This window comes from Phoca vitulina, unplaced genomic scaffold, assembly GCF_004348235.1.
Source record: "Phoca vitulina isolate PV1807 unplaced genomic scaffold, GSC_HSeal_1.0 scaffold4, whole genome shotgun sequence".
Classification (NCBI taxonomy): Eukaryota; Metazoa; Chordata; class Mammalia; order Carnivora; family Phocidae; genus Phoca; species Phoca vitulina.
In genome coordinates this window covers 20,842,064-20,860,612 of record NW_022589707.1, presented here as the reverse complement: position 1 = coordinate 20,860,612, position 18,549 = coordinate 20,842,064, and the positions used below count along the sequence as shown (strand labels likewise).

The window sequence follows — 18,549 nt, the reverse complement described above, 5'->3', positions numbered from 1 at the left end:
CAGGCAGAGTATCAGAAAGGAGAAACATGCACAGACATGTGCAGAGAGATCTCCAGGAATCCTGTCTGCTATTCTGCTGACTACTGATCAACACAAGTCTCTTAGGAAACTACCTGAGGGTGCAGAAAGAACTAATCAAAATTATTACATGGGAACAATTCCAAAAACTAACACAAGGCTGGGAATAATTCATGTTCCCACCAGCTAGAATGGAAATCCTTAAAATTAATGGAGCATCAAGTACAATACTCAAAAGGGTATTATTGCCTTAGTACTGAAGCAAATGTAGCTGTAGACTAAAGGGTTTTCTGGTCTCACCCAATAAATCTTTTTTTTATTTTTTATTTATTTTATTTATTTTATTTTTTTAAAGATTTTTATTTATTTGATAGAGAGAGACACAGTGAGAGAGGGAACACAAGCAGGGGGAGTGAGAGAGGGAGAAGCAGGCTTCCCGCCGAGCAGGGAGCCCGAGGCGGGGCTCGATCCCAGGACTCCAGGATCATGACCTGAGCTGAAGGCAGACGCTTAACGACTGAGCCACCCAGGCGCCCTCACCCAATAAATCTTAAGAGCAAACCTTAAAAGGGTCAAACTGTTTTCAAATAACGCAACTGTGCCCCAGAATAATATTCAAGTATATAGGAAAAAAATAAAAATAAATAATAATATCTGGTATTAAACAAAGCAAAATAAGCAATGCCTTTTTTTCAATTGAAAAAAAAAAATTACCAGGCAGGAAAAGCAGGAAAATCTGACTCTTAAAAGAGAGAAAAATCAAGCAATAAGCATCGAAGCAGAAATGACATATATGATAGAATTAGTAGACAAGAACATCAAAAGTTATTAAAACTATATTATGTTTGTTCAAGAAGGTAGAGAAAAATATGAGTATGCTCAATAATGACAGGAAAAATATAAAAGACCCAAATCAAATATCTAGAGTTGAAAATTACAAAGTTTGTGATGGAAAATATACTTGATGGAATTAACAGAAGATTAGGCAATGCAGAAGAAAGAATTGGTGAACCAAGAGATGTAGCAATAGAAACTATCCAAGATGATACACATAGAGAAAATGATGGAAAAAACAAAAAGCAAAAACAGAGATTCAGTGTACTTTAGGATAATTTCAAGTGACCAAATATGTTTGTAATTATAGTCCCTGAAATAAAAAGAGTAGAGAGAATATTTTAAGGAATAGTGGATGAAGGTTTTCTAGATTTGATTTTTAAAAAAACCCTATATATAATCTTTGAAGCCTAATGAATCCTGAACACTAGAAACAAACAAAATTACATCAAGGTACCTCACAATTAGATTGCACAAAATCAGTAATAAAGAAAAATCTTAAAAGCAGCCAGAGGGGAAAAAAAAATACACATTACATACAGAAGAACAGAGTTACGAGTTAAAGTACATTTCTCATCAAAAAGAATATAAACCAGAAGACTGTGACACATCTTTAAATTCCTGAGAGGGAAATACTGCAATCTAAAATTCTATTCCAAGTGAAAATATTCTTCAGAAATGAAAGCAAAATATATATTTTTTCAGACTTACAAAAGCTAAAGAATAAAAATTATATCTGGTAGAAATTAAAATAACAAGCCTATATAAAAGGAATGAAGAATGTGGGGAAATATAAAACAATTTTTGATATTTTCAAAAGATATTTGACTATTTAGATAAAAAATAGTAGCAATGCATTTTTGAGTTTATGATACATATAGAAATAAAATGTATGACAACACAAAGTGGTAATGGGGGGTTATAGGTATAAACTCTTTTAAGAATATTATAATTATACAATTATAATTATATAATTATACAATTATAATATATTACTTATAGTAAATTGTGATAAGTTAAAGATGTATACTATAAATCTTCAAGCAACTGCAAAAATTACAGTAAGTCAAGAAATGAAATAAAATTAAATAGTAAAAAGTAGTCAAAAAAAAAAAGTAGTCAGTTAATCCAAAGGAGGGCAGGATAAGGGGAAAACAAAGCACAGAACAAATAATATAGAAAAAAATAACAAAATGGTAGATTTAAATGCAATTATACCAATAATCACTTTAAATATAAATGGCCCAAGCACCTAAATTAAAAGACAGAATCTGTCATATTTGATTAAAACATAAGAAAACAAGGTTCAGTTATATTTCTTACAAGAAACTCACTTTATATAAAGACACAAGTAGGTTAAAAATGAAAGGCTGGAGAAAGATAACCCATGCTAAAACTAATTTATAAAGTTGTAATACTTATATTAATATCAATATATTTCAGAGTGAAGAATATCAACATTGATAAAAAGAACATTATATAGTGATAAAAGCATAGAGTGCATAGCAATTTTAAACACTGGCACACCAACCAAAAAATAGAACTTTGATAAACCTAAAACAAAACCTGATAAAAATGCAAGGAGAATTGACAAATCCACAATTATCGGCTAAGATTTCAACATACCTCTCTCAATGTATAACTGATAGAACAAGTAGGAAAAGAATCAGTAAGAATATAGAATACGAGAAAAAGTAGCAACCAAGTTGACCCAATTAACACTTTAGAAGACTCTGCCCAACAACAGCAGAATACATATCCTTTTTAAGGCAGAATATTTATCAAGATAAACAATTTCTTTCATAAACAAATCTCAATAAGTTTAAAAGGATTTAAATTCTACAACTCTTGCAGATAATTGAAGAGAAGAAAGTGCTTCCTAACTCATTCTCTGAAGCAAACATTACCCTAATACAACAACAACAAAGGCAACAAAGTAAGAGAGTTATAGACAATGCCCCTCCTGAACATTGGTGCAAAAATTCTTAACAAAATATTAGTGAATAAAATCTAATAATAAATAAAAAATAAAAAATATCATGTTCAAAGTTTGTTTAATTCAATGTAATTTAGCATATTAACAGACTAAAAAAGAAAATCATAAGATCACCTCCAAAGATGTGGCAAAAGCATTTGGCAAATTCCGACATCCATTCCTGATTAAAACACAAACAAAAACTCAGCAAACTAGCATTAGAATTTCCTCAATCTGATAAAGAGGCTCTGAAAATTCTACAGCCAACATTCATAATTAATGGTAAGAAAAAAATGCTTTGCTACTAAAAGAAGAAAAAAGACAAGGACATCCTTTTTTAAAAAGATTTATTTATTTATTTGAGAGAGAAAGATCGCAGGGGAGAGGGGCAGAGGAAGAGGGAGAGAGAAACCCAAGCAGACTCCACACCAGTTGTGGAACCCAACATGGGGCTCTATCCCACAACCTTGAGATCACAGCTTGAACCTAAACCAAGGGTCAGACACTTAACCGAGGCTCCCCAGAAAAAAGACAAGGATACCTTAAGATAAAATGAGAAATAAAAGTATCCGGATTGGAAAGGATGAAATATCACTGAGTTTATTCACAGAAGATATTATGTACAAAATCTTATGAAATCTACAAAAAAAAAAAAAAACCCAACTAGAAATAATAAGTTAGCTTAGCGAGGGTGCAGGTACAAAATCAATTTATAAAAATAAATGGCATTTCTAAATCCTGGCAATTCAGAAATTCAATTCAGAAATTGAAGCTAAAAAACAAGACCACTTACAATAGCATCAAAAATTGAAATATATTAATATTAAAAATATGAAACACTTAGGGATAAATGTGCTTAAAGATGAACAAGACTGTACATTGAAAACTATAGCACTACTCAGGGAAATTAAAGAATACCTAAATAAATAGAAAGATACAGTGTGTTCATGGATCAGGAGACTCAAAATTTTTAAGATGTCAATTCTTCCTAAGTTGATTTATGTGTTATGACTAGAGTTCATTGGGTTCCTGTTCTAGTCTCAAAAATTTTTGCTTCTGGTACACAGCTTATTTTAATTGTCAAAGGTAGTGAAAGTCCCTAAACTCCCAAGAAGTGTTAAGGAAGGAAAGGAAGCTAGTCTGGAAGGCCAACATTCTAACAGATACAAAATTGTTTGAGGAATTAGTCTTTCTTCAAACCAAAAGCCAATTTCATGGCAGTCATTTTAAGATAAATCAAACTTCCTTTATTCAAAACATCTCTTCTTCCCTAAGCTTTTCCACCAAAATTTTCCCCCACTCTCTATCAAGATGACTTGGAGTTTGAAAGCCACTGCACAAAATATAAGGTATTTCATTTTCAAGCTTTATTTGAAAATGTATTCGTAGGCCATAATAGAATTTGGAGTAGATGTATATTTGTAATTTCTTTGTGTAGAAGTGCTGTAAGAAACCACTATTCTTGAGATTATAACAAACATAGTATCTGACTTTCTGAGAAGTCCAAACACATTTGCTTTTTTAAAAAAAGACAATGTGTCAAGAAAGAAAGGTGTGCTAAATAAAAAAGGACAGAATGAAGCAATTAGAATACATAAGGAAAATAATGGAAATGCTGGCTATTACTCATGGATGCAAGAGCACATAAATTTTCTTGGAATGAAGGAGGAAGCTACGTGACATTTCTGATATTTTGGTAATCTTCACTGCATACTTTTTACAGCACGATATCCACAAAGGCATGGCGTCTGACTCAGTGGCCCAGCCGCGGATGTGCTGCGGTGCGGAGGTCAGAGGGTGCACTCAGCTCAGCAGGTGTGCGGAACTACAGCTGTCAGGATTCATCAACAACCCTGCCGACAATGCTCCAGGGAGCACTGGCGACGGGGGCGGGGGGTTGAACTATTTGAAAATCCCTGAAGTGAAAACTAATGATGAGCATCATTTAATGGAGTGAGAGGCTCATTCGATACCAACATGCCACGTTATTTCAAAAAGTTATTGAACTTGGTTTGTAGTATTATTGTATATGGTGTCTAAATTTTCCTATATTTTCTTTGTGTGCTGAATCCTATAAATGGAGATCCATTTAAAAAAATACATATTTTGTTCACTGTTTCACCTTCAGTGTTCTCTCTCAACCAAGAACCAATTGGGTAAAAATGAAAAGATTCTCTGGAAATCTCTACTTAGGTGTCATAAACTAGGAGTAACCTTTCTAATGCAAATCTAAGGTTTTTTTTTCTTTTCATTATGTTCTGTTAATCACCATACAGTACATCATTAGTTTTTGATGTAGTGTTCCATGATTCATTGTTTGCGTATAACACCCAGTGCTCCATTCAGTACGTGTAAATCTAAGGTTTCAATGAGATCCTGGTTAAGAGTCTTCTGAAGAAGGAGTCTGACCAAGGCTAGTGATTCTATCAGTGCAATTACTTCTGTGTGATGTAGTAAGGAATAAAAATGATACAACATTAATAAGAGTGCTGTCTAATATTGAGTATTTACTTACAGTTACTGCTGTAAGTGTTCCCTGTGTATTAACTCCTTTAATCTTTATAACTCTATGAAAATATCCTTCTGCCTCCAGAGGCCCATTTTCAGATGAGGAAAGTGCAGCATACAGAGGTTAACTAACATATCTGAGGATGGGATGGTGAGTGGTAGAGCAGGAATTCAGTTCTGGCAGTCAGCCTCCAGATCCTATGCTCATAAACACTGCTTTAGACAAACAATGGCTTTGGTGTCTATTTGAGCTGGGCTGATTTGCTCTGTTCTGTGGCTATAGGTTACATTCATTATTGTTGCCATGAGCTAATTAATATAGTGACTCTCCTGGGTGTAAGATGTGAGCTTCAGGCTCTCTCTCCCTTGCACTTAACATGGAGTCCTGCAGTAGAGTAGGCTAATGGCAAGGAGTGTCTAAATAAAATAAAAGGCTTAGACACACCTTCCTCCTAAGACTGCTTGGACCCCAGAGAGATGCAGAGAGCATCCAAAGTCCTGTAAGCTCCTGAAGTGGTGGATCAATAGGGCTTGTGGTTATGATGAAGAGATGTTGATTTCAGGGATGAAGTGAGTCGCATAAGTAGATCTTCAAATCAAAAGTGAATGATAAAGCCAATGGGAATTGTACACTTCAGAGGAATGTACATCTCAGTGGAAGCCAGTCCAATCACAAAGACTAGATGCGTTTCTGCCACCCAGTGAGAGTTTCATATGTACGGTCTACAAAACTTAGATAAAAACCCTAAGCTGAAGGAAATAAGAGAGAGGCTCTAAAACACAAAAACTAAGTTGACTAAGTTAGACTCTGAAATCAGTTAAAACACTGCAATGGTGAATTTGACTTAGATTTAATTAGATTAAGTGTTCTGCTGCCAAGAAAAATGGGGACCTGAGGACAAAATTAGAATATTACACTTTTCATATCTAAAATTTCTATTTGATACTTTTTCAGATCTATCTGGTCACTTTTCATAGTCTCTCGTTCCTTATTATATTTGATTTCTATTGTCAAAACATAAAAATTTAGGGGCTTAAAACAGTAGTCATTATTATCTTAAAATTCTGTAGATTAACAGACCTGTCCCAAAACAAGTCTCATAGGCCTAAGATCAAGGCATCTGCCAGGCTGTGCTCCTTATTGGAGGCTCTTAAGGAGAATCTACTTCTAGGCTCTTCCCACGTGGTTGGCAGAATTCAGTTCCATGTACCTGTAGGACCGAGGCCTCTGTTTTCTTGTTGGATTTCAACCAGGGGTCATTCTCAGCTCCTAGAGGCTTTCTCCATTCCCTGGCTTATAACTCCTTTCATCTTCAAATCCACCAATAATGAGTCCAGTCCTTCTCATGCTTTAAATCTCTCTGATTTCCCATTGTCTCATTTTACCCACTTGACTCTTCTACCTTCCTCTTTTGCTTTTAAAGGCTCATATGATCACATTAGGACCACCTGGATAATCCAGGGTAATCTGCATATTTTAAGGCTAGCTGATTAATATTCTTAATTACATCTGCAAAACCCCTTCACAGCAGTACCTAGATTAGTGTTTGACTAAATAATCAGGAGACAGAAATCTTAGGGAGACATTTATTACCACAATTATTATTATTATATTTCCAATACCCTCTTTTATATTTTCAAACACACTCCCTCGTTTTATATTCTGTATTTGACAATTAGAGTATCTGTTGTCTTTGTACTTTGGATTGTTTCTTTTGTTTATGTGGCTCTTGAACAGTACATTTTATGTCTTGGCAGACTTTACAAGTTTTGATTATAATCCCTCACGGAGCTTTAACATTAGAAATTCTTCGAGCCCCAGGTTGAAGAAGGCGTTCCTTCTTTTGCCAGGTACTTAGGCACACTACCAACCCAGGATTCTTTTAAAGTTTGAGATTAAGGTTTTTTTCCCACATAAACTGGTAGTGAGACTTCAAGCCCATAACCTGCACAGTCATGAATTCTCAAGGGAGATTTAACCCTTTCACCTGGTGCATAGACCAATGAAGTTTTCCCTCTATAGGATGGTTTTTTTTCCTAGCTCACAATTTCTCGGAGAATAGTCCTTTGAAATCCTCACTCTGTGTAGTTTTCCACTCAACCCACAACTTGCTTGGGTCCTGGCTTTGTCTCCCATCCCTTGTTCCCTGTGTGCCTATTAAAAGAAAATTTTGAGATCTCTAGGGATTAGCAGTTGCCACTATCAATCCTTGTTTAAGTGTCTGGATTCTTGCTGGTGCTCCATCATCTTTTTCTTCTGAGGACTTTGGTTATTTTCTTGCTGACACGGGAATGTATGTTATACAATATTTTTTATTAGTTGGCTTTAAGATCTACCGCCCAAAACTGCCCCCAATATCTATACTACCATACTATAAGTAAGACAATCCCCTTTATTTCTTTTTTAAATGCTGTGCCTTTTTCTTCCTAGGCAAATGAAGATCCCCATGTTTGGAAAAACCCTTTAATTTCTGCTTTAGTTATATGCTGTTTTACTCTTTACTCTTGGGCTAGTCTGGTCTCGCTTCTATGATGAGGACCTGTGGTTTTGATATTTGCATTCCCAAAACTTACCTAGTAAATTTTTACTTTGACTAAAGTGTTTCATTTCTGAATAACATGGCTAATGGTGTCCTAGAGCAACAATTTTAACTTTTCCTTTTTAGATTATGTTAGAGTACTAAAACTGACCCAGTTTGTTTGGGTTTATTCTTTCATTATTAGTACAACCCTCCCCCTCCTAAAAGTAAAAAACATTTAATTTGCTAAAATCCACATAGCCAAGCAAAGGTAGTCATTCATTAACTAAATCAATAAAACTTTGAACAAAAGTATCACAAAGATCCTTACCAATATATTTAGCCATGGCAGAGATAGAATAATGTGTCTAATAATAAATCTTTGAAATATAATACTATGTAGTACACATGTCAAGAAACAGTTAAGGTTTTATTTTATTGTTTTATCAGGATATTGTTTTATCAATTTTGGCTAGTAGGGTTAATTAGTGCCATTGGCTAAAAGTGTACCTCCCTACCTCCCAGGCTGAAAAGAGAGAACAAAGCCCTGGATACCAAGTAAGGTGGGAAGAGTGCAGACGTTTGAAAGGAAGGAAGTCTGAATTCTAGAGATGCTTACGTGTACAGAGGCAGTTGAGGGGAGTGAAGGATACACATATGCCAGTGGAGTCTTCTAAGCACTTGAATGAACAGACAGTAAATAGGCACTTAGTGAAATTGCTACTATTATCTAGACAAGATCCAATCCTAAGTAAGATCCTGGGATTTAAAGTGACAAAGATTTCTAGCTAACCTTTAAGTAAGGATCAGGATAATAACAAAAACACTGTCTACCATAGAGTGGGAGGACAGAGATTTGTTTAATCATCTGTTCAGATTCCCTTTTGGAAACTTTCAAAGACCGTATTCAACTTTCAAACTAAAATAGCTTGAGAATTTTGATGTAACTGGGACAAATGTGAAATGGATGAGTTAAGTCATTTTTGATATGTCAACTAAACAGAAAGATGTAGCAAGAGAATGATATGGCTCACTTAAACAAATTTTGACAAAGTATTATTTTTCCTGTACTCAGGGGCAGCTGTTGGAAGTAATTCATTAAAATGATTCAGGTTGAAATGTTTATATTATTCTCTTGAGAGCAAAACTTACTCATTCTAATTTGAAAAGTCATTTCATTTTTCATAATTAAAATGTATTCATCACATAATATAATTCAGCAGTGATAAATTGAATGACTAGAAAAAAGCCAAAAAGAAATACTATGGATCATAAGAAAATGTGTAACATATGATAGGGAAAGAAACAAGTGAATAGAGGGAACTTAGAAGATATACATAAGCAGAAATATATTTTAAGGCTTAAATGGACAAATTTTTAAAAAATGATAAATTTTGCATTGATGAATAAACAGAAAATAATGGACAATCTATCATATATAATTTTTTAAAGAAATGTCTTCCTTTTTAAAAATACTTTTTACTATATTTAATTTTTAAGAATAACTTTATAAATACTATCATTTGCAAAAAACCCAAACCAGGTCTGATGACTTCTATGAAGATTAAAAATACCAAAGGTATTTTCTTAACCTGTCTTCCTTTTTATTTTTAGCATGAGAATTGTTATGTTTTAACTTATCCATCTTTTCCTAACTGCACATTATTTTGTTTTTGACTGTCATTTTTTCTCCCTGTAGTCGGATTTTGGAATGTCAATAGACCTTATTCCTCTTCACATCCTTAGTGTTCAGAGATTATTCTCTTCCAACTTTCATTTGTTCAGATCTCTTTTCTTTCCTTTTTGTTTTTGTTTGCCCATGAATAATTTATTTTCTCTTTTGTAAATCTGTCAGTAGTTTCAATTTTTTATTCTTATTTTCCATGTGATATTTCACCTCAATGTTGATAATAATGGAGTTATGTGACTTTTTTCTGTCTCTATACATAGTGATAATTCATTTAAATTTCTCAATCTCCTCTTTTTACATATGACCTATGTATTTCTATTTTTTAATTTTTTAAAATCTTTTTTATTTTTTGAGAGAGAGAGAGAGAGAGAGAGAGAGAGCGGGGGAGGGGTAAAGGAAGAAGGGGAGAGAGAGTCTTAAGCAAGCTCCAGGCCCAGCACGGAGCCCAACGTGGGGCTCGATCTCACATCTCTGAGACCATGACCTGAGCCGAAATCAAGAGTCAGATGCTTAACTGACTGAGCCACCCAGACGCCCCTGACTTTATGTATTTCTGAAGATAAACAAGAAAAATTGCTATACATTTACATAAATGTGTTAATAGTTTTATAGTGTTTGGCTTTCTTTTATAACTATACTGTGCTAACAGTGCAAATCATAGCAAGCATTATTCATAGCTCTACAAAATGCATTTCTTAGTGCACTGAGATATTAAAGATATGAATTATATTAATCTCACCATAGGGTCAAGTAGAAATTAATCCTTATCCATGACTTTTCTGTTATTTAGTGGATTCAACTATAATTTTGAAACTACTAATTCAATTTCAATTTTCATACCATATGTATACATCAAGAATAATCTGGTACTTTTTAAATGAGAGAATGCACATTTCACTTAGATTAAACCTTTCTTCTGTGCCACCAGCTGGCCACAGTTTTGGTTTTTCAACAAATTCCCTTCAACAACACTACAGAAATGATTTACCCAAGTACCTAATTAACTGGTATATTTTATTTCTTACTTCTGTGGGAAGTTTCTGAAATAATAAATTGATGTTTGAAATGCTACACCAAACCCAAACTGTAAAATGAAGCAAATCACCTAATCTCTTTGAAGGTCATGTTATAAATTACTCTTATGTTGAAGCAGGATGCATATGGTTCATGAGCAAAATCTCAGCTGTGGGTTTCTTGATAAAGGCACGTAGATGCTCTTTCGTTGCATCTCAAAGGAATTGTGAACTCTGGGTTATGACAGCAGGTTTTGGGTGTTTACTAGAACCACAGTAGTGAGATCAGGACTAATTTAAATGTGTCATCAATTTTCCAATGCCAAATCTGCAGTGAATTCTCAGTGGTTCTCAAAACTCACCACAGGATAGTCATAACATTCATGCTTGTCATGGCATGGTCTCATTACTAATTGGAGGAGCCCAAGAAGGGTAAGTAGAGAGGTCAAACATAGCCCCGATCCACGTGGACATGCCCAGCATCACCACAGCAACACCCACAATATTAACGCCAAGTCCAGCTTTAACCTTGAATAGGAAAGAGCATAAATGTCAGTTTTCTGAAGAGGAAACCTATAGGAGAATCAGAATACTATAGCAGAAAGTATATGTCAGATTTACATGCATCATAAATGATTAGTATAAACTGTTGTCATTTCATAAAACAATGAGTTCTTCCATGCATGTCAAAAGAGAATCTGTCCCCAACTAAATGAGATTTAGTTGGAGATTCTATGAGGTTCCTCTGCTGATTAAAAAAAAAATCCTTTTAAAAATTTGCCATTTCATGTTAAATCAGAATATGAGTTTTGAGGTCTTATATTTCAGTGGATAAGGTTCAGGTCACTATATGATAACTGGATCCTTCATATTCAGTCAATACCATTATTAGCTTAGCCTTCAGTATTCTCTTATTGAGATTTAATAAAATGCCACTTCTATTCATCTTCCTTAGAGTTCTCATTTTTCTGGCTCTTATATCATCATCCTGGTATCCACTAAAAATTTCAAAGTTGCTTTCTATCCATTAAAACAGAGGTTGGCAAACTCCTGTTCATGACCTGTTTTGGTAAATTAAGTTTTATGCGACCACACCCAGGGCGGTTCCATGTTGGTGTTGGCTGCACTCACGATACAATGGCAGAACTGAGTCGTTGTGACAGAGAGCATATGGCCCAGACAGTGTCAAATATTTGCTATCTCTTCACAGAGAAAGCTTGCTTATCTCTGAATTCTCTGTATTAAAACATGGAGCCCCAAAGGAAAAGGGGATACCTAGCAATGATTATTACAGAGGCCCCCTTTACTATTCATGCAAGCCACTCATTTATTCCAGAATCCTGTCTTTATTTTTTTAAATTCACATACACTGGACAATGGTTATATTATATTATGCACATTTTCTTTTCTAAAAGGATATTATGTGACTTCTGCATAGAGACCTTTCCAGAGTTTTTACATTGCAGGGTGGTAGGGACAGCACTACGTGTGGAAGGAGGGAACTGGGACTTACTTTGGAACTGCATTTGCACAGTAAGCTCACTGAATTTACTTTGATTATATTCTTGTTTGGTTTGGACGTTGGTAATCAAGACTGGGGGGAGACTAGAATATTCTCAAGCTAGTCCTTGACTACCACTCTTTTCATTTTTCTAGGACATTACAGATGCATTCAGTATCTCTGTATTTGTGACTGCAAATTCTAATGGCAAGTTTGCTTCTGGTTATCATTCTTAAAAATAATTCTGTGACCAATCATGTACTCACCTTCAGAAGCAGAACTCAAGCCATGCTTTTCCTGGCAGCTGATTAGTGTGTAAAAGGAGTGATAACCCAAGACATTACACACAAAAATGTCTATTGGATCTGATTGCTTTCTTTCAGCTCACTCACCATGTCCATAACTTTTAGATGGCCATATGAAAAAACAATAGCATTGGGCGGATTTGCTACTGGTAGGAGGAATGCAAATGAAGTACACAGAGTAGATGGTATCAAAATATGAAGAGGGTTCACTTGAATGGCTTCAGCCTGTTGGAAAAGATAAAAAGGAGTCTATGTAAAATTTTGAGGTAGGCACCAAGGATCGAAATGAATAAAATCACTATGATAAGCTTTCCCAGAAGCAGGTAAAAATCTAAATATAATATTATACACATAAATGCAGTTATAACTTAAAGAGTATTTTTCAGAAATGTCTCTTCCTCTTGTTTTTTTATATGGTTATTGGTGCTCATTTAAGTATTACAGCTCAGTTCATTTAGAAAATAAAGTATCATTTATTCCAGGAACTAAATAAAAACAGAAACAATTTATTATTTATCTAGTGCTAAGTGTTCTGTGTGTGTGTGCATTTATGTAAAATAACTGAATTTTCCCAATGACCCATGAGATGGCTACTATAGCCCCAAATAACAGAAGAAACTAGGGCCCAGAAAGGCTAAAGTAACTTGTCCAAAACAAAGTTGGCAAACAGGAGAGCTTATGAAGGGTCGTGGGTTCTTCTGGCTCCAAAGCTTCTCATTATTCCATTAACTTTACTGCCTCTGTGCCATATATAATTTAAAATTTGCTTAGGGGGGCACCTGGGTGGCTCAGTCGTTAAGCATCTGCCTTCGGCTCAGGTCATGATCCCAGGGTCCTGGGATCAAGCCCCGCATCAGGCTCCCTGCTCAGAGGGAAGCCTGCTTCTCCCTCTCCCACTCCCCCTGCTTGTGTTCTCTCTCTCGCTGTGTCTCTCTCTGTCAAATAAATAAATAAAATCTTTAAAAATAAATAAATAAAATAAAATTTGCTTAGGGATCATCACAGAAGGAGAGTTACTACTATTCTTAATTCATCACATAATTTTCTAACTGTGCCATGTTGAGAAGTGAAAAACAGAAAAACCAAAATGATATTTTACCAATATAAACTGCCTACATTTCTTCTCTAACTTGAAGCAGCAGCCTAAGAATGCCAACATATGCCCCTTGAGCTGGTAGAGGAACAATTCCAGAAGGGCAATCCTTCTTAATTTAATGTGCTACCTTCTCACCACACTCAGCTGTCCCAATAAGAAAAACATTTTACTTAAAGCTATTTCTTGTAATTGCTAGCTACGTGGGGAGGAAAAAGGAAGATTGTCTTTTCCTTTCTCTCCTTGCAAATCTGTTTTTTACTTATCTTTTAAAATTATTCCCTGGGCCATAGAGAACCGTGTCTAAGATATTTAAGCTTAAAGCTTGAAGTGTAAGCCTAGCTTTTCATTCACTTGCAAATCACTTATATGAACCACTTCTCAGAAATTGAGGAATAATCTGGAGGGAGAAGTGTCAGTGTTAGAGATCTAAATACTAAAGTTGCCAGCAAACATGGACTCCCAAAGTCTTATAGCTAGAAAGGATCTAGGCTGACCCTCCCACTTATCTGCAAATGAAATATCTGGGCAGAGAGAAGAAGGTAAGTGCTTCTCTTAAGATCCTGCTGCTTGAATGTGGAAGAAAAGAGTTCTCCTGAGTTGAGGTCTCCTAAAAATGTATTAAAGCAAATAAAGACCACTCTATAAGTTACTTACAGGAAGATCATTCATGCCAAAAATGATTCTATACCACAATATGAGAACAAGCAAAGTAGAACACAGCTCTTTTGATGAGTATAAAAGCAGATGAATGAGATACTCACCAATGGAGATAATATAGGGAGAAGGAGGGTAATGGTAGCTGGATTGCTGGCTACCTCTGTTAAAGATGTGACGAGCAAAGAAGATATCAGAATGATGAGCCATACTGGTAATGAACCTAGAGGAGATAATTTATTTCCTATCCACTTAGACAGTCCTGATTCCTAAAAAAAAAAAAAAAAAAATTGCAATGTTATTCATTAACAATTCATTTTAATCAGACACAATTTAAATGTATAAAATGTATCACTTGCTCTAAGAACTCAGTTTCTGAAATATAAGTTTAATCTTTCATGTTTTTCCATGGTTTGGAAGATCTAGGTGGCTTTGACATGGAGGAACTCTCAATTATTCTTATTTTAACACTATTGACATGCTTTAGGAAATTTGAATTGTCTTCTCACATTTTTTCAATTAAATTTTAATTTTATCTAATTAATATATGTGGATATTTTAGGGACACCTGGGTGGCCCAGTTGGTTAAGCGGCTGCCTTCGGCTCAGGTCATGATCCCAGGGCCCTGGGATCGAGGCCCGCATCGGGCTCCTTGCTCAGCAGGGAGCCTGCTTCTCCCTCTGCCTGCAGCTCCCCCTGCTTGTACTCTCGTTCACTCTCTCTCACCCATGCTCTCTCTCTCTAACAAATAAATAAATAAATAAATAAATAAATAAATAAATCTTAAAAAAAAATATATATGTGGATATTTTAACAAGTCATGTGGGACTATGGGGCTTTAGGAAAATGGCAGCCCTCTGGTCTACCTCTCTCCTCTCCTAAGTTGTGTTCCTCAGAGACAATTTTCAACCCATATTAGCTATTTATGCTACTTTTTAAATTATGCTTTTTCTTAATTTTCAAATTTAGACATTATTTACTGACTTTCTAATATGTTACATAAGGATTTAGCTTTCTTACACCATCCACTATATATATATTTCCTGTCCCTCTATTTCTTTTACTCATATATCAACATTTTTTATTAAATCAATGTTTAAAGTTTGCCATTATGAGTACATGAATATTACTCATACCTCAGTCACTTAGTGTACTGTGATTATGTTAAAACAATGTTAAGGGGCATTTAAGAGACAGGGAACTACAAAAAGGTGAATGCTTTAGGAGCTAGCTGCTATCTCAGGGCTCCCAACCAGAAGGGTTATCTAGTTCTGGCCATTTGCCAAACTAATTACAGTTTGGAACAAAATTTTAAAAGAGTAAATGTCTTCAAAATCTTTGTAAAATCAGTTTCTAAGGGCATATTTGTCCACAGCCATATTTTTGAAGCTCATGGCTTCAGTATACCCACTCAGGGGTAGGGTTATTCTAGATGTCCCACAGACATTTAATTCTATATACTAAGAATTTCATAGATCTCCCTCCATGCTTTCCCTAATTCTGCCAGTGAGAGAGCCTAGTGTATCACAGGCAGTCTGTGCCTTTTCATTTTCTTAGATTTTGTAATTCTAGGGTCTGGGTAATGCTTTTAAAATTCCTTTGAGTATCTAGGGTCCAATTCAGACAGATATTCTGGGAAGCAGAGATGAATAGAATTCATATCAATGTCAGAATTGCTGATTCTGATTCCCTCATAATTCAGATTATCAGTCAAAAGAATGGAAGTTATTGATTCTCAGAAACCAGATCTCATTCTTGCTGAAATAGTAGAAAAGTGTATTTGCTTTATATTTCTATCATTTTAATTTGAGTGGTCTCTGAGGCAAGCCGAATCTAGACATAAAACAACATTGTAAGTGCCACTCAGAATTGAGACAATTTCTAAGATTTTCATCCATTACTAAATCATATTGCTGAGAGCTCAGTGTCCAAATACCACACAGAAAAAATGACAATGAAGTCAGAAGCAAAAAAGTCTCCCTATAGGCTATTAAGAAGATAGCAGATAGTTATTTGTCTTGAGAAGAATAAAAATTTAACTTTCCAGAAACTAAAAGCCTGGACACAACATATCTCTCTCACCATCCTTTTTACTTTGATGACTGAATAAGGAAATGGAACAGCTGTGAGCTTTAAGTGTTTCACAGAAGGCTATGAAATCCAGAAATGAGAGGTTTTTAATGAGTCAAAGAGTAAAAAATTTTCATGGACTTTTTGAGAAGATACTTTTCTTCTAGGAGTCCTACAATGACTTTCAAGTAACAAAGGCCTCCCCAAACTTGTGCTTTATATAAACTGGATAGATGATAGGCCAAAGAAATAGCAACTTTATTCCTCATGGTGGCTTTATTTCTCCCTAAAATTGGACATAATACAATATTAGCCATGGTTATGTAAAATTCTCTCTGGACTTCATTCAATAAACGTGTACAAAGTACCTCTAATGTTCTTGATAGGTAATAAATAATGTAATAAATAAATGATGTAATAAAGTACTATTATTTCTCATTCTCCTTCTTTGACAGCCTTAGGACTATGATATATTGAAGGGAAGTCTGTGAGCTACTCAAATTCATCATGAAATAAGGTAAAGTTATAAACAAAATGTTTTGGTAGGAGTCATTGTACATATGATTTTTATTTTTTTTCTTACTAGCTAATTTTCTAATACTATTTTATGGATTAAGAATTCTAATCTTTGGGGAGCCTGGGTGGCTCAGTCAGTAAGGGTCCGACTCTTGATCTCAGCTCAGGTCATGATCTCAGGGTCGGGCTCTGTGCTCAGCAATGGAGTCTGCTTGAGAATCTCTCTCTCTCCCTCTCTGCTCCTCCCTGTCCACCTGCCCTTGCTTTCTCTCTCTCTTAAAAAAAAAATGTGAGAGAACTCTAATCTTCTTTGCTTTATTCCTTTTTACATATTGGAACATCATTTAAAAATGATATTTTATACCTGTAGCCTGTAAAAATTATTAAACTCAGTTCATCTGTGTGGTATACTTACTGCATGGCTATTGAATTCTGCATCATTAAATGATAGAATAAAGTTGAATATGCCAAAGCTTGAGTATCTCCTGTTCTTCTTTTGAAAAGTCTAGTTAATTGTTAAATATCTTAGGCACAGAGTATTACCTCACAGCCATCTGCCAAGGCAAACCCTCCACCAACAAGAATGGCTATATCCCAGGGCATGAATGACTGGAATTCTTTCCAAGTAATCAGTGGAGAATAATCAAAAGCAACTGCAAAAACACAAGTCCTATAGTTATACATTGCTTAAAATACGACAATATGACATTTTTTTCTATTATCCTAAATCACCATCTCACAAGAAGTTTTTAATATTCCTATATTGTTTTTAGATAGGGAACTTGATTTGGACTTTGAGTAATTTCTACCTGGCTGAGGTGGAACATTGCATTACAAAAAATTTTTTAAAGATGCCATAACTTGGAAAAATCCATTGGATCATATTACAGAGTAAATTTAGATAGATTATAATATTGTCATTTATAATGCCATTCATTTATTCCTCCATTCATTCATTCATTCAACTAACATCTTTGTCTACTACGAGCAACACAGTGCATTGGACTGTACTCTTCTCTGCTATGCAAAATGTCTGTAATATGCTATTGGTTCTAATATCATCAGTGTAATATAACTTTATTCACTAATATTTACTTGAATATTGTTTTTTTCAAATCATGAGGAGGGTCATAATAGCTTCATCAGGATTTCAGTTTAAAATCAAAGTTCAGATTAAATAATTTAAGTATCATTCATAAGACTCTTAAAATTCTTATAAAGCAATTATCATAAAGATTTCTCTTGATATTTGGGGTCATAATGGCTCATTTGATTTATTGAGAAAAAAGGTCATCCATGAATATATTATTCCCATTTAACATTTGTGTGTAACAAGCAGCCTTCTACATGGTAAGATTTTAGGGTTACTAATAAGACCCCTTCCTATTTCCTACCCCCAAACCTAAACCAAACCTACCATCACCACTGATGGAAATTTTGCTATTTCTTCCTTGAATTAAGGCATATATCCTGTAAAAATGCAAACATTTCTGAAATGTACCTCTCACGTAAAATTTAACATATGATGTCTTATTTGTCATTTGTCAAACCTAGTGTGAATGAGTTTATCAGGGAGAACAGGAGTTGAAGAAGGAGAAGAGAGAGAATGGTGGATAGGGTATGGGGTCCAACTGCAGGCTGCCCCAAGATGGGCCACTTTGGCATGAACATTATTTTGAGTTAAAAGCAATCAAAACGCAGCAGATTCAGAAAAAGCTCTTGTCCTCCTCCTCAACTACCTGCTTGTACCAGGAAGAGAGACAGATTAATAAAGATTCCTCTTTACCTAAGAGACTTATCTGCATAATTAGGCACCCTTTGTTTTCCAAACATCTCCTTTTACCTTTCTG

General features: G+C 34.9%; 1 protein-coding gene across 1 annotated transcript in view; it reads right to left on the bottom strand.

The window, feature by feature from the left end:
* Positions 1-10,737: 10,737 nt before the first annotated feature.
* Positions 10,738-18,549, bottom strand: part of SLC13A1 (solute carrier family 13 member 1) — a 117,248-nt gene continuing 109,436 nt past the window's right edge. The window contains exons 14-17 of the mRNA XM_032401663.1: positions 17,243-17,352; positions 14,221-14,382; positions 12,451-12,588; positions 10,738-11,085 (exon numbers count right to left, since the gene is read on the bottom strand). Of these exons, the coding sequence (XP_032257554.1) occupies positions 10,948-11,085; positions 12,451-12,588; positions 14,221-14,382; positions 17,243-17,352 (548 nt within the window). The 3' untranslated portion in view covers positions 10,738-10,947. The remainder of the gene's footprint in view (positions 11,086-12,450; positions 12,589-14,220; positions 14,383-17,242; positions 17,353-18,549) is intronic.